This window comes from Balaenoptera ricei, chromosome 19 (assembly GCF_028023285.1).
Source record: "Balaenoptera ricei isolate mBalRic1 chromosome 19, mBalRic1.hap2, whole genome shotgun sequence".
NCBI lineage: Eukaryota > Metazoa > Chordata > Mammalia > Artiodactyla > Balaenopteridae > Balaenoptera > Balaenoptera ricei.
Window position 1 is genome coordinate 15,377,369 of NC_082657.1, and position 25,613 is coordinate 15,402,981.

At 40.6% G+C, this 25,613-nt stretch overlaps 1 protein-coding gene across 1 annotated transcript in view; it reads right to left on the reverse strand.

Moving 5' to 3' along the window:
- Positions 1 to 20,437: 20,437 nt before the first annotated feature.
- LOC132354001 (zinc finger protein 668-like) overlaps positions 20,438 to 25,613 on the reverse strand; it is a 47,081-nt gene continuing 41,905 nt past the window's right edge. Inside the window, exon 11 of the mRNA XM_059905515.1 lies at positions 20,438 to 21,729. Coding sequence (XP_059761498.1) covers positions 20,870 to 21,729 — 860 coding nt within the window. The 3' untranslated portion in view covers positions 20,438 to 20,869. The remainder of the gene's footprint in view (positions 21,730 to 25,613) is intronic.

The following is a 25,613-nucleotide window of genomic DNA, read 5'->3' on the forward strand; positions in this document are numbered from 1 at the left end:
ATTAGGTCTCTCATCCAAACGTATGAAATAAGTCCTATGAAAATAAGGGATCTACCAAGTAATGTATTAAAAGAGCTGGGAAGGTGGTGTTATTACCATTATTAAAAGAGTCAAAACCAGGATTACATTTTTTTTTATTGAAATATAGTTGATTTACAATGTTGTGTTGATTTCTGCTGTACAGCAAAGTGGTTAAGTCATATATATATATATATACATATATATTCTTTTTTTTTTTTAATTTTTATTTATTTATTTATTTTTGGCTGTGTTGGGTCTTCATTCCTGTGCGAGGGCTTTCTCCAGTTGCGGCAAGCGGGGGCCCCTCTTCATCGCGGTGCGCGGGCCTCTCACTATCGCGGCCTCTCTTGTTGCGGAGCACAGGCTCCAGACGCGCAGGCTCAGTAGTTGTGGCTCACAGGCCTAGTTGCTCCGCGGCATGTGGGATCTTCCCAGACCAGGGCTCGAACCCGTGTCCCCTGCATTGGCAGGCAGACTCCCAACCACTGCGCCACCAGGGAAGCCCTATATTCTTTTTTATATTCTTTTCCATTATGGTTTATCTCAGGATATTGAATCTAGTCCCCTATGCTATACAGTAGGACCTTGTTATTTACAGGGTTACATTCTTTAAACAAAACAAAATCTCCAAACCTCCTTAGCTGGCTGTACCTTTCACAAAAGCCATTCTCTATATATCTGCCAAAAAATAAGATTTTAAAGAAACTGGGAATCATTATTAACAATAAAATACCAAAAGCGGAAATTTATGTTCCTTTAAAAGAAAAAAATTCCAAAGTAACTTGCTGTGATTTTCACAGCCATTTCTCAAATTAAGATTTTATGATGCCTGAGAAGTTGCCGTTAGGACAACCAAAACTAAAATTTTGTTTCAGTGAGGACAACAGCAACAAAATCCCAAAGCCACTGTAATTGGCTGTCCTTATCACAAGACATCCCACTAAATAATACAGCTAGCAAGAATGGGATTTTTTAAAGGTTGGGGCGCTACAGTATTAACACACTCTAAACCAGGAATTAATTTTATTTAATAAACCTGAACCCGTCGGCCAACTCCCCCCCTCCCTCCGCCCCCGCAGGGCGTTCTGAAACAAACCAACAAACCCTGCGGAAAAATAAAAGGGCGTTTTACCCGGGTGGGCTTTAAAAAAAAATCCCCGTGTTTACTTTTAATCCCGAGACCCTGAGAGTCGGAGGTTGGGAAACCAAGTACATCAGCCCAAGCGGCTAGGCCGCCCACCAAGTTCTGTCGGAAAGGGGAAGGGTAAGGTAAGGAAGGTGGTAACACTCAGGTTCCGAGCCGGAGCCCCGGTTCCCCCCTTGAGAGCCGACTTCCCAGGCGCGCTGCATGGACCCGGAAGACTTCCCGCCGCGCGGCGCCCCCCGCCCAGCCGCGTCCCTTGTCCAGCAGTCCCCTGCCGGGACAACCACAGCTTCACTACCACGTTTAGTACAGTCCGCCAGGACTGCTTTTATTGGCCCGGCGCTCGTTGGTGCTTCTTGTGAGGGCGGGCTTCCGAAGGAAACGGTAGCCAATGGGAAACACGATCAACTGTTAATAGACAGAACACCGTTTCCAGGCAACGCAAAGTAGGAAGGCAAGAACGCGGGTATCCTCAAATATGTATAAACAGAGCTCTTGGTCAATGGATGTCTAAAGGAGGGGAGGTTTCGCTCACGTTGGCCAATAAGAAGCGTTTGCGGCCGACCCGCTTACAAACATTAACAAAAGGTGTCCTGCGAGTCTAGTCTCAGCTTCAGAATTCCTGTGCTGGGCACCCCACCCGGACTTTACAATCAACCCTTCGCGCTGTTTGCTCCTGCTCTGAGATTTACACCCGGCGCTGGAGATCCTCCGGCCTTGTCCGGGTGCTACGACCCCGTTAACTCCGAGACCTGACTTTGCACACAGCCGGTCTCATCACTGGGCTAATAAATCATAAGTAATAAAATTAAGGAAATGGGGTCTTCCCTGGTGGCGCAGTGGTTGAGAATCTGCCTGCCAATGCAGGCGACACGGGTTCGAGCCCTGGTCTGGGAAGATCCCACATGCCACGGAGCAACTAAGCCCGTGAGCCACAATTGCTGAGCCTGCTTGTCTGGAGCCTGTGCTCCGCCACAAGAGAGGCCGCGAGAGTGAGAGGCCCGCGCACCGCGATGAAGAGTGGCCCCCACTTGCCGCAACTAGAGAAAGCCCTCGCACAGAAACGAAGACCCAACACAGCCATAAATAAATAAATAAATTTTAAAAAAAATTAAGCAAATGGACAGGGGAGACATTAATGCAAGAAATCAAACAGACGCTTTCTGTGAAGCTCCCCTATGCAAAACCGAGCCCCGGGGCAGGTTGCACGTTTCTAACCAGCAATCAATACAGAGTGGGCAGGCAGCAGACATTGCATTTAATTCAAATGACAGCCATTTCAATGTTCTACAGCTTACCGCAGGTTCTGAGCGCAACGCTGCGCTTATAAGCAACGACCGACTGGTTTAATTTCAGCAAACTCCTTTTCGTGTGCGTATTTAAAATTTTTCCATTTCAAAGGGGTCGTTGGCCTTGCATTTTTTTTTTTCTTGGTTGCCCCAGAGACCCACGGTGCCCCTCGACTTTAATCTCCACCCACAGAGTCCAGAGCCCCATTCTTCCACTTGGAGACTGTTCCCAAAATAGTATTATTATAGTATATATAGTTCAGTATTATGCAGAAAATATGCATAAAAACCTTGCCATTCTTCGATATAGAACCCTACATTACAAGCTGGTGAAAACTGAGAATTTTAACCGGAATATGTTTTCCTTCTATTTGAATCCAAACATTTCTATCTCCTTTACAACTGTTGGGCAGAGTTTCAAAATCAAGCAATAAACTCCCTTAAGTTTATCCTTATGTACAGTGCCCCCTCCACATATATAGGATCAAATGCAGGCCACATCCTTCCTAGCACCAAGGATTGGGAGACTCACATCCCAGATTATCCACCTCAGTGCCTTCCAAGGTGTTAAAATCAAGCTGCTCATGACAGAAAATGGATGCCTCAAGAAGTGACAGTGACCCAGCAATTCCACTTTTAGGTATATACTCAGGAGAAATGAAAACATATGTTCACACAAAATCTTGTACCTGAATGTTCTTAGCACTCATAATAGCCCCAAAGTGGAAACAACCCAATATCCATCAACCGATGAATATATAAATAAAATGCGGTATATCCAGACAAATGAATAATACTCAGCAATAAAAAGGAATGAAGTACTGATGCATGCTACTGTGAAACAGAATAAAGGAAATCTCATTTAAAATGGAGGCGGAAGGGGGAGACCTCACACACTACCGCTTGATTTCAATTACACACCCCAAGAGGAAGTGGTACAGACCTGAAGGGGAAGAATTCTCCTCGCCCAGCAACAAGCCCAGCCAATGAGAAACGCTGCACCATGAACTCTTTCATCCAATGGTTTAGTTCAAAACAGCCCCTCCCAGCCTCCTCCTTTTTCTGTTCCTCTCCTTTGCCAGTTGTACTTGCCTATAGTTTTTCCTATAACATGCTTGTCCTGAAACGCAGTTCTTTGCTTCTCCTGAATAAGCCCATTTTGCTCATAAAATAACTGGCCATTTTATTTTTAAGGTTGACACTACACCATGGATGAACTTAGAAAACACTGTGCTAAGTAAAAGAAGCCAGTCACAAAGACCACATATTATATGATTCCACTTACATGAAATGTCCAGACTAGACCAATATATAGAGACAGAAAGTAGATTAGTGGTTGTCCAGGAGTAGGGGAGTTGGGAGGAAATAGAAGAGTGGATTTAGGATTTCTTTGGGGGTAATGAAAATGTTCTAAATTTGTGGTGATGTTTGCACGACTTTGTGAATATACTAAAAGTCATTTAATTTTTTTTTGTAACCTACTTGTTTTTTGTTTATTTGAGATATAGTTCATATTCCACAAAACTTACCATTCACCAATTTTAAAGTGTACAACTCAGTGGTTTTTAATATATTCACAGGGTTGTGGAAATACCACCACTTACGCCTGGGCATTTTCATGACCCCATAAAGAAACTCCATGCCATTAGTAGCCACTCCCCATTGCCTTTTTCCTAGCCCTGGAGACCAGTGATCTACTTTCTGTCTCTATGGATTTGCCTATTCTGAACACTGCATATAAATGCATATATGCAGTATTTGGATATTACATCTATGGATGCATATGATTTGCATACATATGTGGCCTTGTGTTTTGGCTTCTGAGCAATATTTTCAAGGTTCATCCATGTTGTAGTGTGTCGTCACTGCTCATTCCTCTCTATGGCCAAGAAAGATTCCACTGTATGGAGAGACACATATTGTTTATCCATTCATCAGTTGATGGATATTTGTTCTCTTTTTTGGCTATTAGGAATCATGCTGCTCTTAATAGTCAGGTACACATTTTTGTGAACATATGTTTTCAACTCTCTTGGGTATAAACCTGGCTGGTCATACGGTAACTCTACGTTTACTTTTTTGAGGAACTGCCAAACGATTTTCCAAAGCTGCTGCATCATTTTACATTCCCACCGTCAGTGTATGAGAGTTCTGATTTCTTGATATCCTGGACAATGCTTGTTATTGCCCATTTTTCTTTTCCTGTACTCATCCTAGTAGATGTGAAGTGGTTTCTCATTGTGCGTTTGATTTGCATTTTCCTAGTGACTAATGAAATTGTGTATATTTTCATGGGCTTATTGAACTTTTGTATACCCTCTCTGGAGAAACGTCCATTCAAATCCTTTGTCCATTTTTCAATTGGGTTGTCTTCTTATTATTGAGTTGTGTTTTTTATATATTCTGGGTAATAAATACTTAGCAGATATATGACTTGCAAATATTTTCTTCCATTCTGTGGATTTTTTCACTTTCTTGACAGTGTTCTTTGACACATGAAAGTTTTAAAATTTGATGAAGTCCCATTAATTTTTTTCCTTGGTTGCTTGTGGTTTAGATGTCATAGCTAAGAAATCATTGTGTACTCTAAGGTCATAAATATTTACATCTACGTTTTCTTCTTTGTTTGTTTTGTTTTGTTGGCTGTGCAGCTTGCAGGATCCCAGCTCCCCGACCAGGGACTGAACCCCGGTGCCTCAGCAGTGAAAGTGTGGAGTCCCAACCACTGGACTGCCAGGGAATTCTCACATTTTCTTCTAAAAGTTTTACAGTTTTAGAGGTTACATTTGGGTCTTTGATCAATTTGAATTAACTTTTGTATATGGTATGGTTAGGGATCCAACTTCATTCTTTTGCAGTGGTCCCAGTACCATTTGTTGAAAAGAATATTCTGATCCCATTAAATGAGCTTGTCACCCTAATTGAAATCAATTGCCTATAGGTGTGTGGGTTTGTTTCTGGACTCTCTAATCTGTTCCATTAATCCACATGTCTATCCTGATGCCAGTACCACATTGTCTGGATTACTGTTACTTTGCAGTAAGTTCTGAAATTGGGGAGTGTGAGGTCCTCCAACTTTGTCCTTATTTTCCAAGGTTGTTTTGACTATTCTGGGTCCCTTGCATTTCCTAGTGAATATTAGGATCAGCTTGTCAGTGTGTTTTTCCGCACTTTGCTTTCTTTCACTTAGTGTCTCCTGGGGTTGGGTCCACGTTACTGTAGGAACCATCCTGTGGTTTCTAGCGATGGCAGGTCACTCCTCTGAAAGGAGGGACTAACTCATGTCACCTGGTTATTCTTGGTTACGTGGTCAAGACAAGAAAGTCAGCCTTCATGTCCACAAGAGGCAGCTGAGGGCACCGGCGCCCCTCCCTAAATGGCAGAGGGAAGCCCTAACGTGGCCAGGGGGCATTGTCAGCCCAAAGCGGAGTTCAGGAAGGGCTGGGAGACCCAGAGGCCGCCCCACCGCACCACGGAACACCGCAACCGAGCGAAAGCGCCCTGCGCCCTAAAAGCTATTTAATTTTACACTTTCAGTGGGTGATTTGTACGGTATGTGAATTATATCTCAATAAAACAGTGTCTGTGTATCTTTTTATATAGTATTTCCTCCAAAGTCCACATTTTTTTTGTAATTGACAAAGAAATCAAGATTTAGTTCGTGTCGTTTCAGATGCCCTAGGACCATTATTTCTAAAACATCTCCGTGGAGTTTTCCCACTAGTTCCTAAAGGATTTTACTCTTTTTAAGGTTTTCATCAGAATTTTTTTAAGGAAACAAAGTATATATTTAGTGATCTGAGACAAGTGAATGAACTTATGATCTGCAGAAGCCAAAAACAGATAATAATATTTTAAAAACCCTCATTCTTATATCTGCATCTTTAGTGTCCTTGAATTATATACAAGAATTGTGACTTCTATGATTGAAAATAAATGCGTATGACAAGGATTCAATAAAGGATAGGCACTAATAAACGGTACTCCATACTTACTGGGGTGAGGTCTTTAAAGATGCTACTACAGTAAGAAAAAAGAAAAAGAAAAGGCAAAGAAACTGCATTGGCCACCAAGATGCTAAAATCTACCTAAGTCAGGTATTCAGCACACACACACTAAATGGATGTGTAAAATGGTCAACACAGTCTCCTTGAATATAACCCCTTATTAATAGGTCTGTGGAGTAAGAGATGGTGTTCTACGGAGTCAGGGATGGGAAAGTCTGTGGGGTCAGGGATGGGAGAATCTGCATTATCAGTGATGGGGTGTCTGTGAAATCAGTGAAGGGGCTACGTGAAGGCCAGACCTGTGGGGTCATTGATCAGGATCTGTGTGTCAGTGGTGGAGGTTGTGTAAGGTCAGTGAGTCAGTATGTATTCGGGGTCCGGCCAAGTGCACCGATTCCACCCACCACTGGGTGCGGTCTGGAGGGACAGTGACACCTCAGAGTGAAGGGCGGTGTTGGTGGTGGTTTTTTAGAAACGGCAGACACCCAAACACCGGAGGCTTTTAGGAAGAAGTTTTTGTCTGGGTCGCATCAGGGTCCAATGGGAGACCTGGTGGGAGGTACCGCCGGGCTGTAAATAACTGGTGAAGGCGGGGCCTCTCAACAACAAAGGAGCTAATCGGAGGCCTGGGACGCTAGGCTATTGCTGTGAGTGACCGGCAGGGACAAGCCCTCCCAACAACAAAGGGCCCCTGGGAAAGAAATCCGTGAACCAGCGGACACTGAGACATTGCTATGGGAACCAAGGGCTTTTCAGGTCCGACGATTTCTCTTCGTCTAACTGGCGAGCTTTCGTGCAGCGCGTCCCCCTGAGGGTCCAGTGTGCAGTCTCCCGCCGTTTTCTCTAATCTGGGGGCTATGTGTTTCCTTCGTCATTGCGCGAGTCTCACTCGTCTCCTACCCCAGGCATTTGCCGCGTGTTGCTAGACATGCTCTCTCTCGCTCTACCCAAGAGAGCAGTTGGGATTTGGGGGGAGGGGGCAGGTGCGGGGTAGCTATGGCGGGGTGGGGTTGGGGGAGGGGAAGAGAACAGAGTCCTTTACCACACCGTAGCCCACTTAGATTCCCCAGTCTGTGATAGGAGAATCATCTTTCCCGCAGCGTTTTAAATCCGAGGCACTTGGGGAGAGGGCAGAGTTGCAGCATAGCAAAGTTGGGGATTGGAGCGGTGGGAGATGTGTCCACGTGAGTCGGTATCATTATTCCTGGCACCCTATATTTGCCTGCTCAGGTTTCCCAGTCTGTACCAGGTGCACCGCTGACCCGCAGGGGTCTGAGGGGAAGTCAGTCCCAAGTCTCTGCTCCCCTGGGCTGCGACGGTCCAGCCACCGCAGGGGGTCTTCCAGGTCCCGACGGAGAGGGGTAAGGGACTGAATAGCACCGCGAGTATGGGGTCAGAAGGACCAAGACAACTGATGGTTGCAAGGCACTTTATTTAGAATTTACTGAATCTTATACAGACAGAAGAGGAGCTCATTATTAGACAATGAACCCATAGAATTGCTTATCGTCTCAGTTCAGTCACCACCATGGACGTCAACAAGTTTACAACGACCATCCTTGAACATTATCTTCCCTTAACCAGGCACACACACAGCCCCCAGCCATAAGGAACAACCAGGACTCTCAGTTCCCTGAGGTCTCCCGGCTTGAGATAGCTTTGCTAATCTCTTTTACATTCCTCAGGCCTGGGACAAAGAGTGCATTCCAAGTCAAGGGTAAGGGCTTTGCTTTTTGTGAGAGACATACTGTCTCCTTCAGGAGTTACCTCCGGCTAAAACTGCATGCCTCCCACACTGGGCTGGATTGGAATTTGCTCCCAGAGGCTTCAATCTCAACGTACACATCCTGGGTGGAGGGGATGGTGTCTTTTGACTTTTAAATATTCAGTTTTTGCATAGTTACATTTATCAGTCTCTTCCTTTATGGATTCTGGGTTCTGTTTCTTATACGCAAAGATATCCTCGTGCTTAGATTAAAAAAAAAACTTTGTCACCTAATTGTTATAGTTTTGATTTTTAAATTTCCCTTGGAATTTATTTCGGGGTAGAGTGTAAGGTAGAGATGTAACTATTTTTTTCCCAGATGGATAAACAACTGTCCAAACACCATTTACTGAAGAGTCATCTTTTCCCCCTCTCTTCCATGTTTGTTACTGTCCCAATAACACACTGAAGTTCTGCAGACTATTTGACTTCTGATAGGGCAAGTCCTTCCATTATGTAATTATCTTCCAAAACTTTTCTGGCTCTTCTGGCCCATTTTGTCTTGCAAATGAGTATCAGGATGGGCTACTCAAATTCTACTAAAGAAACGATGCTGGGATTCTGATTGAAATGGCCTAGAATTTATAGAATATTTTAGAAAGAACTGACATTTTAACATTAAATCTACCTATTGGGAATTATGGTATCTGTTTCCTTTTATTCAGGTCTTCTATGTCTTTCAGTAAAATCTTATACTTTTATTCAAGTAGATCTTCCATAATTCTTTTTAGACCTATTCTGAGGCTTTATTCTAAGACCTATTCTTAGACCTATCCTAAGTTTTTATTTAGTTTTATAATGATATATATTAATTGTGTTATTACATTTTCTAAGTAATTGTTACCTGTGTGTACATTTTTTAGTGTTGATCTTTTTTAAAATTAATTAATTTATTTTTATTTATTTATTTGGCTGTGCCGGGTCTCGGTTGCAGCATGCGGGATCTTCGTTGCGGCGTGCACGATCCTTAGTTGCACATGCGGGATCTTTAGTTGCGGCATGCATGTGGACTCTCAGTTGTGGCATGCTAACTCTTAGTTGTGGCATGTGGGATCTAGTTCCCTGACCAGGGATTGAACCAGGCCCCCTGCTTTGGGAGCTCAGAGTCTTAGCTGCTGGACCACCAGAGAAGTCCCTAGTGTTGATCTTATTTGTTTTTGTTTTTTATTGAGGTATAGTTGATTTACAGTGTCATGTTAGTTTCAGATGTACAGCACAGTGACTAAGTTATAAAGATATACATATACATATTCTTTTTCATATTCTTTCCCTTATAGGTCATTACAAAATAGAGTATACTTCCCTATGCTATACAGTAGGCCCTTGTTGGTTATCTATTTTATATATAGTAGTGTGTATATGTTAATGATCTTATTTGTTTTAAGAATATAAAACATATATAGAAATAGTTTCGTTTTGTGTATATAAATTATACATAGTTTTATATCTGGTTTGATTAGTTAACATTATCTCTTGGGAATTTTTCCATCTTGGCACATATAGATCTTATATTTCTGGTTTTCTTTTAAGCTGCATATTGTTTCATAGTAAAAATGAGCCGGGATTGGCTGGGCCCCTGCCGCGGTAGGTGGCTGCGAGAGGTAGGGAGGTAGGTGGGCCGCATCGCGCCGCCTCCACCTCCGGTCCGTAACTTTGCCTCTCTCTCCTGTTCTGCCGCGGGCCCACGATGCCACAGTACCAGACCTGCGAGGAGTTCAGTCGCGCAGCGGAGAAACTCTACCTCGCAGACCCTATGAAGGCACGTGTGGTTCTCAAATATAGGCATTCTGATGGGAGTTTGTATATTAAAGTAACAGATGATTTAGTTTGTTTGGTGTACAGAACAGGCCAAGCTCAAGGTGTAAAGAAAATTGAGACATTCCACAGTCAACTAATGCAACTTATGGTGGCCAAGGAATCTGCAGTGTTGCCATGGAAACGGACTGAATGGTTTGAAATGAAGACTGTTTGTCATGTTCTTAGGAAGTAAATATCTTTTGAATTTGAGAAAGTGTTGGGACAGAAAATACTTTATGTAACTAAGTGGGCTATTCAGAAGCCAAGAGATCATTTTTTGTACTTTGTTTTTTAATGTTTACTTTAGAGAGCTAGGAATGTAAATGCTTTCAGTTAGAAAGCCTTTATTTATTTTTGGAAATGGAACAAGGAATGCCTCTATCTTGGAAACTTTTTGCAGATTGTTTGATGTTAGGCAAAATAAATAATTACTCTCCGGTAAGTTTGTATCAGTAATTTGAAAATGAGCTATCAAGAAAAGCCAATTCTTCCTTAAATTTAGTTAATCTGTCTTTAAAATAAAATTAAATGTAACCATTTTGCTGGATTGATATATTTCTTTTGGAGCATGAATTGTGTACTGTTGATGATCAGCAAATATAAACTACGGTAACTGGAATTAACTGTGCACAGCAGTATAGCTGATTATATATGGTAGTGTAGTCTCAATTATATCTAAAAATAACTATGAAAACAAGTACGCTTTACCTTAAACTTTACAAATTTAAACTATATATTTTGTTGTTGTTGTTTTTTAACATCTTTATTGGAGTGTAGTTGCTTTGCAATGGTGTGTTGCTTTCTGCTGTATGGCAAGGTGAATCAGCTATACATAAACATGTGTCCCCGTATATCCTCCCTCTTGCGTCTCCCTCCCACCCTCCCTATCCCACCCCTCTGGGTGGACACAGAGCACCGAGCTGATCTCCCTGTGCTGTGTGGCTGCTTCCTGCTGGCTGTTTTACATTTGGTAGTGTATGTGTGTCCATGCCACTCTCTCACTTCATCCCAGCTTGCCCTTGCCCCTCCCCGTGTCCTCAGGTCCATTCTCTACGTCTGCGTCTTTGTTCCTGTCCTGCCCCTGGGTTCTTCAGAACCTTTTTTTTTTTTTTTTTAAGATTCCATAAACTATATTTTTAAATATAAGGGATTCATAGTATCATTAACTTGTTGAGCAAAGACTTACTTTGAATCTAATTTTCAGTGCTCAGAAACATCTGCCATTACTTTAAATGCATGAACAGAACACTCACTAATGGACTGAAACCACCATATTACAGAAATATTTGCCACATATTTGCCATCTACATTTTCTCAGAAGGGCTAAGGATCATTTGAACTGTTAAATTTTTGCATACCTCTATGACACCCCAACCCATTTCTCTCATTACTTAACCAAGGTGTTAAGAATGACTGTCACAACTGTTCTCCATTAAACCAGAGATATGATATTATTTGATATTTATATTTATAACCTGAATTTTACCACCTAAATATAATGTTCATATGTTGATTCCTACATTGAAATATTTTTTGTTAGGTAAAAAAAACAATGAGCCATGGTTATTTACCCATTCCTGTACTGGTGGATATTTAAATTATTTTCAATGCTTTGTTTTCATTGAAACACTGTACTGAGCATTTGTTCTAGGTTGGAATTGCTCACTGAAGAGTCTGTGAATTTCAGCTTTTAATGGGCACTGAGACTGTCTGGATAAATGTTCTTTCCCAGAAGCCACCCATGAGGGTGCCTTTTTCTACCACAGCTGCCAACACATGACCACTCAGAACCATTTGTGGCCCCTTGGACCATTAGTCTGCAGCTGCAGGGAATAGACTATGTTTTCCTCCCCTTCTTCTTGGCTGCTCTTTCCTTTTAGAATTTCTATGAGATGAGAATACAGTAGACTTTCAGATTCCTCTATGACCTTCAGCTGTTGTTTCATACTTGCCATTTGCACTGCATCCTGGCAAATTCCTCAGATCTATCTTCCTGTTTAACATGTCCAACTTAAACCGTATTTATTCTTCCATCCAGCCCACTTACTATACTGTTTTTATTTCAGTGATTTCACTTTTTATTTCCAAGTTATTTTGCTGATAATTTTTAAAGAAGTAATAACCTCTCACATCTCTCTGAGTAATTAGACTCATTCTAACATTCTGCCCTATTTGCTTTATTAGCCTTATCCCCTGGTTCTATAATTGTTTAGCTTTTTAACTACAAGCTACCCTGGATGTTGCAAAAATAGTACAGAGAGTTTCTGTGTGTTATCATCTTCCCCCAAATGTTAACGTCGGAAATAACTATAGCACAATTATCAAAACCAAAAAATTAACATTATACAATTACGAAGTGGTTTTCTCCTAATAGGATATTTATGCTTAACATACCTGTGTGCTTATGATTTAAACTCACTACTCCCTTCATTTTCAAGGATCCTATCTATTTTGTTTTCCTCTTCTTTTCTTTCCTGCCTTTGGTTCTACTCATTTGTTTAGTTTTTTTTCTCTTCTAGTGGTATAGAATTTTAATCTCCTTTTGCCCTATTTATTTATTTATTTTTTAACATCTTTCTTGGAGTATAATTGTATTACAATGGTGTGTTAGTTTCTGCTTTATAACAAAGTGAATCAGCTATGCCATATTTAATATTATTCCTTGCTTTCTATTTGTTTGATATTTTAATATTGCTATACCTGAATCTTTTGTTAACATTTTCCTGTGATATCTTTTTAAAAAATCCCTGTATTTTCAACCTGTACAAGTCTATTTTAGTTGTTTCTTAAAAACAGCATGTAGCTCAAAATTTCTTTTCCAATCTTAGAATCTTTGTCTTTCCATCTAATAACTCAACACATTATTTTGTTGAATTAATAATAATAGTAATAGTAACAATATTTTGAACAATTATTATGTGCCAGGCCTATGTGTAGTATTTTATATTGATTATAACAATGGATTATACCATTTCATCCTAAGAAATGTACAATTATTCACATTTTTTAGATGTGGAAAATAAGACCAGAAAAGGTACTAGAAAGCTTTGCCCAATGTTACACAGAAAGTGGAAAGCAAGAATTTGTACCCACAAAGATTGGCTTCCAAGTCCACAAGCTTAGTCACTATGATATAATAAGCTTAGTCACTATGATATATTGCTACTTTTTGACTCATTTTTAAAAAATTCTGCTTTTCTTTTTCCCTATGCCTTCAGGCATTTTTGATCAGTTTTCTTCCTCCATTTATTTAATTCTATATGGAAAAGTCAGTATTCCCCCTCAAGCTACATCCTCTGACCCAGTTCAAATATTGAATATTGGGCTTCCCTGGTGGCGCAGTGGTTAAGAATGCGCCTGCCAATGCAGGGGGACATGGGTTCGAGCCCTGGTCCGGGAAGATCCCACATGCCGCGGAGCAACTAAGCCCACGCATGTGCCACAACTACTGAGCCTGCGCTCTAGAGCCCATGAGCCACAACTACTGAGCCTGAGTGCCACAACTACTGAAGCTCACGTGCCTAAAGCCCGTGCTCCACAACAAGAGAAGTCACCACAATGAGAAGCCCATGCACAATAGTGAGTAGCCCCCACTCACCACAACTAGAGAAAAACCCGTGCGCAGCAACAAAGACCCAACACAGCCAAAAATGAATAAATAAATAAATATATAAAAAGAAAGTACAGTTCATCCACTGGGGAGGGTGGGAAGGAAATTAATAGAAACTGTTCCTGAAAAAGCTCAGACAGACAAAGACTTTCTAGACAAAGACCTAATAGACAAAGACTTTAAATCAATTATTTTATATATGTTCAAAGAATGAAAAGAAACCACAAGAACAATGTTTCACCAAATAGAAAATATCAATAAAGAAAAAGAATTTACAAAAATGAACTACATAGAAATTTTGGAGCAGAAAAGTACAATAATTGATATGAAAAATTCACTAGAAGAGTCAATAGCAGATTTGAACAGGCAGAAGAAACAATTGGCAAACTTGAAGATAAATCAAATGAACTTATCCAGTCTGAGGAGCAAAAAGAAAAAGAAAAATGAATAAGAGACCTGTGGGACATTTTCAAGCATACAAACATACATAAAATGGTAGTCTCAAACTGGGTAGGGGAGAGGAATAAAGAATATTTGAAAGTAATGGCCAAAAACTTTCCAAATTTGATGAAAAACATGGACCTATACATCTAAGAAGCTCAAGAAACTCGAAATAGGACAAATTGAAAGAGATTCACAGGCAGACACATTATAATCAAATTGTTGAAAGTCAAAGATAAAGAGAGAATATTTAAAGCAGTAAGAGAGAAGCCATTCATCATGTATACGGAATCATTAACAAAATTAACAGCTGATTTCTCATTAGAAACCATGAAGGCCAGAGGCAGTAAGATGACATATTCAAAGTGCTGAAAAAGAAAACCCAAAATTGTCAGTCAAGATTTCTATAGCCAGTTAAACTATCCATCAAAAATAAAGAAATTAAGACGGTCCCAGATGAAAGTTCATTAGTATTGACCTGCCCTTCAGAGAATGCTAAAGAGAGTCCCTCAGGCTGAAACAAAATGACACTAGAAAATAACCCAAATCCACATGAAGAAATAAAGAATGCCAGTAAAAGTAACTACATAGGTAAATATAGAAGTCAGTATTAGTGTATATTTGGTCTATAACTCATTTTGACCCCTATATGAATTAAGAGACAACTGCATGGGGACTTCCCTGGTGGTTCAGTGGTTAAGGCTCCATGCTCCCAACACAGGGGGCCTGGGTTCAATCCCTGGTCAGGGAACTAGATCCCACACGCTGTAACTAAGAGCTCACACATGCCACAACTAAAGATCCCACATGCTGCAACAAAGGTCCTGCATGCAGCAACAAGGATCCCATGTGCCACAACTAAGACCTGGCACAGCCAAATAAATAAATAAATATTTTTTAAAAAAGCCAACTGCATGAAAAAATAATTATAAATCTATATTGATGGGCACACCTGTATAAAGATGTAATTTGTGACAGTAATAAAAAGAGGGGATAGAGCTGTAAAGGAGCAGAGTTTTTGTATACTACCGAGGCAAAGTTGGTATTAATTCAAACTAGATTGTTATAAGTTTAAAATGTCAATTGTAGGGAATTGCCTGGTGGTCCAGTGGTTAGGACTCAGCACTTTCACTGCTGTGGCTCAGGTTCAACCATGGTCGGGGAACTAAGAGCCCGCAAGCCACACTGTACGGCCAAAAAATAATAATAATAAATAAAATAAAATGTCAATTGTAATCCCAAGAAATCACTAAGAAAAAAATATATATATATATACAGAAAGAGAAATGAGGAGGGAATCAGAATGGTACAGTACAAAAAAATTTGATTAAAAATAAAAGAAGGCAATAATGAAGGAATTTGAGGAACAAAACATGTATAACATATGAAACAAATAGCAAACTGGCAGAAGTCCTGTCTTATCAGTAATTATTTAAATGTAAACAGATTAAACTCTCCAATTAAAGGCAGAGATTGGCAGACAAGATTTTTTAAAAGATCTAATTATATGCTCTCTACAAAAGACTCACTTTAGATCCAAAGACACAGTTTCAAAGTGAAAAGATGGAAAAAGACATTTTATGCAATTAATAATTCAAAGAGACTTGGAATTGTTATAATATTAGACAAAATAGACTTTAAACCAGAAAACATTACAAAAGACAAGGACATTATACATAAATTAAAATGTCAATCTATCAAAAGATATAACAATTACAAACATATATGCAACTAACAACAGAGCCCCAAAATATATGAAGTAAAACTGACAAGATTGAAAGGAGAAATAGTTCAATAATAATGGCTGAAGACTTCAATACCTCACATCCTTTAATGGACACACAACAAGATAGAAGATCAACAAGGAAACAGAAGAAATGAATAACACTATAAACTGACTAGACTGAACAGACATATATAAAACACTCCACCCAACAACATCAGAATAAACAGTTTTCTCAAGTGTACATGAAATATTCTTCAGGACAGACAATACATTATATCACAAAACAAGTTTCAATAAATGTATAAACTCTGAAACCATACATAGTATCTTCTCTGACCAAAATGGAATGAAATTAGAAATCAACAGCAGAAGGAAATATGAATATTCACAATACATGGAAATTAATTCACATTCTTAATCAAAGAAAAAAATCACAACAAATTTAGAAAATACTTTGAGATAAATGAAAACAAAAACACCACACACTAAAATTTATGGGCTACAGCTAATGCAGTACTCAGAGGGAAATTCATACCTATAAACTGCTACATTAAAAGGAAGAAAAATTTCAAATCAATAACCTAACCTTCCACCTTAAGGAACTAGAAAAAGAAGAGCGAAGAAATGTAAAGTAAGCAGAAGGAAGGCAATGATAAATATTAGAAAGGATATAAACAAAAAAATAGAAAAACAGTAGAGAATCAACAAAACCAAAAGTTAGTTCCTTGAAAATATCAACAAAATTGGTAATAATAGACTAAGAAAAAAAGGGAGAAGATTCAAGTTACTAATATCATGAATGAAAGAGGAGACATTACTACTGACCTTACAGAAATAAAAAGGATTATAAAATAATATTATGAACAATTTTATGGTAACAAATTAGACAACCTAGATGAAATGGGAAAATTCCTAGAAACACACAAACTATCAAAACCTATTCAAGAGAAGTATGCCTTTCTATGACAAGAGATTGAATCAGTAAACAAATAACTTCTGTTATGGACTGAACGTTTGTGTCTCCCACAAAATTAATATTGAAGCCCTAACCTCCAACATGATGATATTTGGATGTGGAGTCTTTGGGAGATGATTAGGTTTAGATGAAGTCAGGATGGCAGGGTGCCCATGATGGGACTAGTAAGAAGAAGAAACCAGAGAGTGCGCCCTGTCTCTCCCTTTCTCTCTCTCTCAGTCTCTCTTCTCTGCCATGTGAGGATACAGCAAGAACAGACACCATATCTGCTGGCCCCTTGATCTTGGACTCCCCAGCTTCCAGAACTGTGAGAAATAAATGTTTGTTGTTTAAGCCACCCAGTTTATGGTATTTTGTTATAGCACCTCGAATTGACTGAGACAACTTCTAACAAAGAAAAGATAAGAATCAGATGGCTTCACCAGTGAATTCTACCAAACATTTAAAGAAAAATTAACAATACTTCTCAAATTTTCCCCTCAAAAAGAAAAGGAGGGAACACTTCCTAACTCATTCTATGAGGCCAATATTACCCTCATATCAAAGCCAGTTATATACATCACAGAAGAGAAAAACTAGAGACCAATATTGTTTATGAATATAGATGCAAAAATCCTCAACAAAATACTAGCAAATTGAATCAAGCAGCTTATAAAAAGAATTACTGTATGCACTGACTAAATGGAATGTATCCCAGAAATGCAAGGCTGGTTCAATACTGGAAAATCCATTAATGGAATACATTATATTAACAGAATGAAGGAAAAAGGGCATGTATGAAAATACCTATAACTAATATCACACTTAATGGTGAAAGCTTTCCTTTCTAAGACAAGAAACAATACAAGAATATCTGCTCTCAACAGGTCTCTTAAACATTGTCCTGGAAGTTCTAGCCAGGGCAATTGGGCAAGAAAAAGAAATAAATGGTATCCAAGTTGAAAAGCAAAAAATAAAACTATCTTTATTCACAGATAATATGATCTTATAGAAAACTCTAAAGAATCCACTAAAAAACCATTAGAGCTAATAAACGAGTTCAGCAAAATTGCAGGATACAAAATTGATATACAAAACTCAGTTGTATTTCCGTACAACCAGCAACGAACAACCCAAAAATGAAATTAAGAAAACAATTCCATTTACAATAACATTAATAAGATACTTAAGAATAAGTTTAACTAATGAGGTATAAGACTTGTACACTGAAAACTACAAAACATATTGTTGAAAGAAATTAAAGAAAACCAAATAAACAGAAAAACATCCTGTGTTCATGGACTGGAAGACAATGTTGGTAAGATGACAATACTCCCCAAAGTTACGGCAGAGTCAGTGCAATCCATATCATAATCTCAATAGCCTTTTTTGCAGAAATGGACAAGCTGACTCTAAAAGTCATATTGTTATTGCAAAGGAATGGCCAAAAATATCTTTTTTCTTGAAGAACAAAATTGGAGGACTCACATTTCTTGTTTTCAAAACTTACTACAATGCTACAGTAATCAAACCAGTATGGTACTGGCATAAAGACAGACATATAGATCAATGGAATTGATGTTGATTTTTTTTTTTTTTTTTTGGCCATGGTGTGTGGCAGGCAGGATCCTAGTTCCCTGACCAGGGATTGAACCCGGCCCCTGCTGTGGAAGTGCAGAGTCCCAACCACTGGACTGCCAGGGAAGTCCCAGCTCAGTGGAATTGACTTGAGAGTCCAGAAATAAACCCATATAGTCAATTGATTTTCAACAAGGGTTCAAGACTAGTCAATGGGGAAAGAATAGTCTTTTCAACAAATGGTGCTGGGACAATTGGGTATCAACATACAAAAGAACTAATTTGGACTTCTACCTCATACTATATATAAAAATTGATTCAAAATGGATCAAACGTAAATGTAGGAGCTAAAACTATAAAACTCTTAAAAGGAAAAATAGGTATAACTTTTTGTGACTTTGCATTATGTAACTATTTCTTAAATATGACCGCAAAAGCACAAGCATCAAGAGAAAAGAATAAATTGGACTTCATCAAAATTAAAAACTTTTACACGTCAAAGGACACCAACAAGAAAATGAAAATACAACCCAAAGAGTGGGAGAAAATCTTTGCAAATAATATATTCATAAGGGCCTGGGATTATATAAATAACTATTACAACTCAAACACAAGAAGATAAACAATCCAATTTAAAAATGGGCAAAGCACTTGAATAGACATTTCTCTAAAGAAGATATATAAATGGCCAGTAAACACATAAAGAGAAGTTCAACATCATTAGTAATTAGGGAAACGTAAATCAAAGTCACAGTAAGATACCACTTCACAGCCACTAGCATGGCTATGATTAAAAACAAAACAAACAAACAAAATATGGGAAATGACAAGTGTTGCTGAGGATGTGGAGCAAGTGGGACTCTCATACATTGCTGATGGCAAGATAAAATGGATCTATGGAAAACAATTCAGCAGTTCCTCAAACAGTGAAACAGAATGATCATATGACCCACTAATTCCACTCCTCCATATATACCCAAAAGAATTAAAAGCATATGCTCAATGAAAAACTCATATATGAATGTTTATGGTAGCATTATTCATAAAACCCAAAAACTGGAAACAATCCAAATGTCCGTCAACTTAAAAATGGATTTTAAAATGCTGTATATCCATACAATGAAATATTGTTTGGCCATAAAAAGAATGAAGTACTAATATATGCTACAACATAAATGAACCTTGAAAACATTATGCTAAGTGAAAGAAGCCAGACATAAAAGGGCACGTATTGTCTGACGCCTTTTATATGAAGTGTCCAGAATAGGCAAATCTATAGAAACAGAAAGTACATTAGTGGTTGCCAGAGGCTGGGGGAGGGGGAGAATGAAAAGTGACTGCTTAATAGTAACGGGGTTTCTTTCTGGCCTGATGAAAATATTCTGGAATCAGACAGTGGAGATGGTTGTACAACATTGTGAATATATTTAAAACTATTGAATAATATATTCTGAAATGGTAAAAATGGTGAATTTTATGTTTTCTGAATTTCACCTTAATAAAAAAAATTTTTAAACAGAGTGATTCTTTGGAAAAACATTTTAAACAAATCTTTATTTTTTGAAGATATATACTATATAAAGATGACACAATATCCTAGTCTAGGATTTGCTTTAAAATACTTCAGGACTGTGTGTGAGGGAGCAGGGTGGAATAGAGGAAACAAAATTCATCATGAATTGATTACTGAAGCTAGATGATGGGGACATGAGTGTTTGTTACACTGTTCCATTTCTGTATTTGCTTGAAATTTTCCAAGTACATGTAAAAATCCAATGTACAAGACAATACTAAGCCCAGTTTTTTACAAGTTTTAAAATACCCATCAAGGGACTTTCCCGGCGGTCCAGTGGTTAAAACTTTGCCTTCCAATGCAGGGGGTGCAGGTTCAATCCCTGGTCGGGGAACTAAGATCCCACATGCCTCACGGCCAAAAAACCAAAACATAAAACAGAAGCAATATTGTAATAAATTCAATAAAGACTTTTTTAAAAAATGGTCCACATCAAAGAAATCTTTAAAAAAATTAATTAAAAAAACCCCATCAATTCTACTCCTAAGTATATACCCAAGAGAAATTAAAGTATATGTCCACACAAAGATGTGTACCCAAATACTCACAGCAGCTTTATTCATAACGAACAAAACCTGGAAAACCTGGAAATAACCCAAATGTAAATGTCCATCAACAGATGAATGGACAAACTGTGGTTCATTCAAACAATGGAATACTACTCTGTAATAAAATGAATGAACCTCTGAATACATGCAACAACATGGATGCAGACACTGAGTGAATAAAGTTCTATATGAAAGATTACATATTGTGTAATTCCACTTGTATGATATTCTATAACTTGCAAAATCAATCTATGGTTTTAGAAGTCAGGATAGTGACTCCCTTTGTGGGGTAGTGAGAGGAAAGAAGCATGCAGAGGTCTTTTGGGAGGGCTGAAAATGTTCTATTTCTCCATCTATCTAAGTGCTGTTGATCTGTTCTCTTTTCTGTATAAATACTAATAAATGCCAAACATCATTAAGCCTGATCCATGTTGTGCACCTCAGCACCCATGCCCTGGCATTCGCCCTGGCCGCGGAAGGCACCTGCATGTGCAGAGCCCAATCCTGGAAGCCTCTCCCTACAGTGCACTTTCTGGTGCGTCTGCAGATGGACTCTCTGACTGAAGCCCTTCCCACACACGGCACAGGGGTAGGGCTTCTCCCCTGTGTGCACCCTCTGGTGCCTCTTGAGGGCCGAACGATGCCTGAAGTCCCTCCCACAAGCCTCACACCTGTAGGGCCGCTCTCCCGTGTGGACCCTCTGGTGGATACCCAGGTCCTTGCTCCAGCTGAAGCACTTCCCACAGGCCTCGCACCGGAATGGCCTCTCCCCAGTGTGAACACGCTGGTGCAGGTAGAGGTTGGCTCTCTGGCTGAAGCCCCGGCCACATGTGTCACACACATAGGCCTTGTCTCCTGCATGGTCCTGCTGGTGTCGTGCCAGCGTAGAGCGTGAGGTGAAGCCCCGGTCACATACCTTACAGGCATGAGGCTTCCTTCCTGTGTGGACACTCTGGTGGATCTGCAGGGCTGCCCTGCGGCTGAAGTCCTTGCCACAGTCGCAGCACCTGAAGGGTTTCTCACCTGTGTGGATGCGCTGGTGGATAGAGAGGTTGGAGCTGCGGCTGAAGTCCTTCCCGCACACACCACATCTGTAGGGCTTCTCGCCTGTGTGTACTCGCCGATGGATGGACAGGTTGGAGCTACGGCTGAAGTCCTTCCCACATTCCTCACATGTGTGAGGCTTCTTTCCCATGTGGTCCTTCCTGTGCCTTCTCAGAGCAGATTCTGAGTTGAAGACTCCGGAACACTCCATGCATCGGTAGGGCTTGTCTCCTGGAAGGAGCACAGGAAGGTTAAGGTCCATTGTCCTTTCACTGAAGGCTTTTCCACCCCTGTCATATGGAGAGGGCTTCTCTCCCGTACGGGTTCACGGGTGAATTAGAAGGTTTCTGAGCTGGCTAAAGTCTTGGCCACACTGGGGACAGCTATAGGGTTTTTCTCCTGGAGATACTGGCCAAGAGAGAATCCCATCATTCTCATCCTTGACTCCTGGGACAAAGAAAATTAGATGACGAAAGTGAGCAGAGGTTTTTGTCTGAGGCTGCACGGTACTCCTGGACACACTTAGGCAGTACTGGTAAGGCAAAGAAACTTCACTGAGTGAAGAAGTGTTGTTGCTGGTCTCTGTCCTCCTGACATTAGGTTTTTCATTTTTGCTTCAAGGGGAATGGGAAGATATTGGGGACCTTTTCCTTAGTCAAGGAAACTAAATGTTACTAGAAACACCAAGTCAAATTCCATGAGCTACAAATGGGTTAATGTTGTCAAAGTATAATTATCAAAAAGCTAAAAATGTAACTTTCATACAATTATGGAGTGAACAACTGTCAAAATTTTAATGAGGAACTAAGAAAATGGTAATGCTGGTTACAAGTGAATTTGAGGAGCTTGGGCATTTAATGCTCTTATAAAAAAAGATATGGGGGGGGACCTTCAAGATGGTGGAGGAGTAAGATGTGGAGATCACCTTCCTCCCCACAAATACATCAAAAATACATCTACATGTGAAACAACTCCTACAAAACACCTACTGAACGCTGGCAGAAGACCCCAGGCTTCCCAAAAGGCAAGAAAATCTTCACGTACCTGGGCAGGCCAAAAGAAAAAAGAAAAAACAGAGACAAAAGAATAGGGATGGGACCTGTACCTCTGGAAGGGAGCTGTGAAGGAGGAAAAGTTTCCACACACTAGGAAGCCCCTTCACTGGTGGAGACGGGGGGTGGGCGGGGGGGAACCTTCAGAGCCACAGAGGAGAGCGCACCAACAGGGGTGCAGAGGGAAAAGTGGAGAGATTCCTGCACAGAGGATTGGTGCCAAAAAGCACTCACCAGCCCAAGAGGCTTGTCTGCTCACCCACCGGGGTGGGTGGGGGCTGGGAACTGAGGCTCGGGCTTCGGAGGTCAGACCCCAGGGAGAGGACTGGGGTTAGCTGTGTGAACACAGCCTGAAGGAGGCTGGTGCGCCATAGCTAGCCGGGAGGGAGTCTGGGAAAAACTCTGGACCTGTCTAAGAGGAAAGAAACCATTGTTTCAGGGTGCGCAAGGAGAGGAGATTCCTTCCCTGTCTGCCCACAGAAGGCAGATCACCGTCTAAACAAGCTCCAGGAGACGGGCGCGAGCCGTGGCTAACAGTTCAGACAACAAAGACGGGCATGAAATGCTAACGCTGCTACTGTGGCCACCAGGAATTCTGTGTGCAAGCACAGGTCACTATCCACACACCCCTGGGAGCCTGTGCAGCCCGCCACTGCCAGAGTCCCATGATCCAGGGACAACTTCCCTGGGAGAACACATGGCGCGCCTCAGGCTGTTGCAATGTCAATTCCAATTATGACTACCATACCCCTCCCTCCCACACCCCGCCACCTCGCCACCCCCACATGAGTGAGCCAGAGCCCCCTAACCAGCTGCTGCTTTAACCCCATCCCGTCTGGGCGGGAACAGATGCCTGAGGGCGACCTACATGCAGAGGTAGGGCCTAAACCAAAGCTGAACCCGAGGATCTGTGCAAACAAAGAAGAGAAAGGGAAATTTCTCTGTGCAGCCTCAGGAGCAGCGGATTAAATCCCCACAGTCAACTTGAGGTACGCTGCAACTGTGGAATACCTGAATAGACAACGAATCAACCCAAACTTGAGGCAGTGGACTTTGGGAGCAACTGTAGACTTGGGGTTTGCTGTCTGCGACTGACTTGTTTCTGATTTTTACGTTTATCTTAGTATAGTTTTTAGCACTTGTTATAATCGGTGGATTTGTTTACTGGTTTGGCTGCTCTCTCTTTTTTTTTATTGCTCTTTTTATTTTAATAATTTTTTAAAAATTTTAAAATTATTTTATTTATTTAATTTTCTTTCTTTTTTTCTCCCTTTTCTTCTGAGCCATGTGGCTGACAGGGTCTTGGTGTTCCGGCCAGGTGTCAGGCCTGAGCATCTGAGGTGGCAGACCCGAGTTCAGGACACTGGACCACCAGAGACCTCCTGGCCCCACATAATATCAATCGGTGAGAGCTCTCCTAGAGATCTCCGTCTCAATGCTAAGACCCAGCTCCACCCAACGGCCAGCAAGCTCCGGTGCTGGATGCCCCATACCAAACAACTATCAAGACAGGAACACAACCCCACCCATTAGCAGAGAGGCTGGCTAAAATCATACAGACACCCCAAAACACACCACTGGATGCAGCCCTGCCCACCAGAAAGACAACATCCAGCCCCACCCACCAAAACACAGGCACCAGTCCCCTCCACCAGGAAGCCTACACAAGCCACTGAACCAACCTTACCCACAGGGGGCAGACACCAAAAACAACGTGAACTACGAACATGGAGCCTGCAAACAGGAGACCCCAAACACAGTAAGTTAAGCAAAATGAGAAGACAGAGAAATATGCAGCAGATGAAGAAGCAAGGTTAAAAACTCACCAGACTGAACAAATGAAGAGGAAATAGGCAGTCTACCTGAAAACAAACTCAGAGTAATGATAGTAAAGATGATCCAAAATCTTGGAAATAGAATGGAAAAAATATAAGAAACGTTTAACAAGGACCTAGAAGAACTAAAGAGCAAACAAACAATGATGAACAACACAATAAATGAAATTAAAAATTCTCTAGAAGGAATCAGTAGCAGAATAACTGAGGCAGAAGAACGGATAAGTGACCTGGAAGATAAAATAGTGGAAATAACTACCGCAGAGCAGAATAAAGAAAAAAGAATGAAAAGAATTGAGGATAGTCTCAGAGACGTCTGGGACAACATTAAATGCACCAATATTCGAATTATAGGGGTCCCAGAAGAAGAAGAGAAAAAGAAAGGGTCTAAGAAAATATTTGAAGAGATTATAGTTGAAAACTTCCCTAACATGGGAAAGAAAATAGTCAATCAAGTCCAGGAAGTGCAGAGAGTCCCATACAGGATAAATCCAAGGAGAAACATGCCAAGACACATATTAATCAAACTACCAAAAATTAAATACAAAGAGATAATATTAAAAGCAACAAGGGAAAAGCAACAAATAACATATAATGGAATCCCCATAAGTTTAACAGCTGATCTATCAGCAGAAACTCTGCAAGCCAGAAGGGAGCGACAGGACATATTTAAAGCGATGAAAGGGAAAAACCTACAACCAAGATTACTCTACCCAGCAGGATCTCATTCAAATTCAAAGGAGAAATTAAAACCTTTACAGACAAGCAAAAGTTAAGAGAATTCAACACTACCAAACCAGCTTTACAACAAATGCTAAAGGAATTTCTCTAGGCAGGAAACACAAGAGAAGGAAAAGACCTACAAAAACAAACCCAAAACAACTAAGAAAATGGTAATAGGAACATACATATAAATAATTGCCTTAAATATGAATGGATTAAATGCTGAAACCAAAAGACACAGACCAGGGGCTTCCCTGGTGGCGCAGTGGTTGGGAGTCTGCCTGCCAATGCAGGGGACACGGGTTCGAGCCCTGGTCTGGGAAGATCCCACGTGCCGCGGAGCAACTGGGCCCGTGGGCCACAGTTACTGAGCCTGCGCGTCTGGAGCCTGTGCTCCGCAACAAGAGAGGCCGCGATAGTGAGAAGCCCGCGCACCGCGATGAAGAGTGGCCCCCGCTCACCGCAACTGGAGAAAGCCCTCGCACAGAAACGAAGACCCAACACA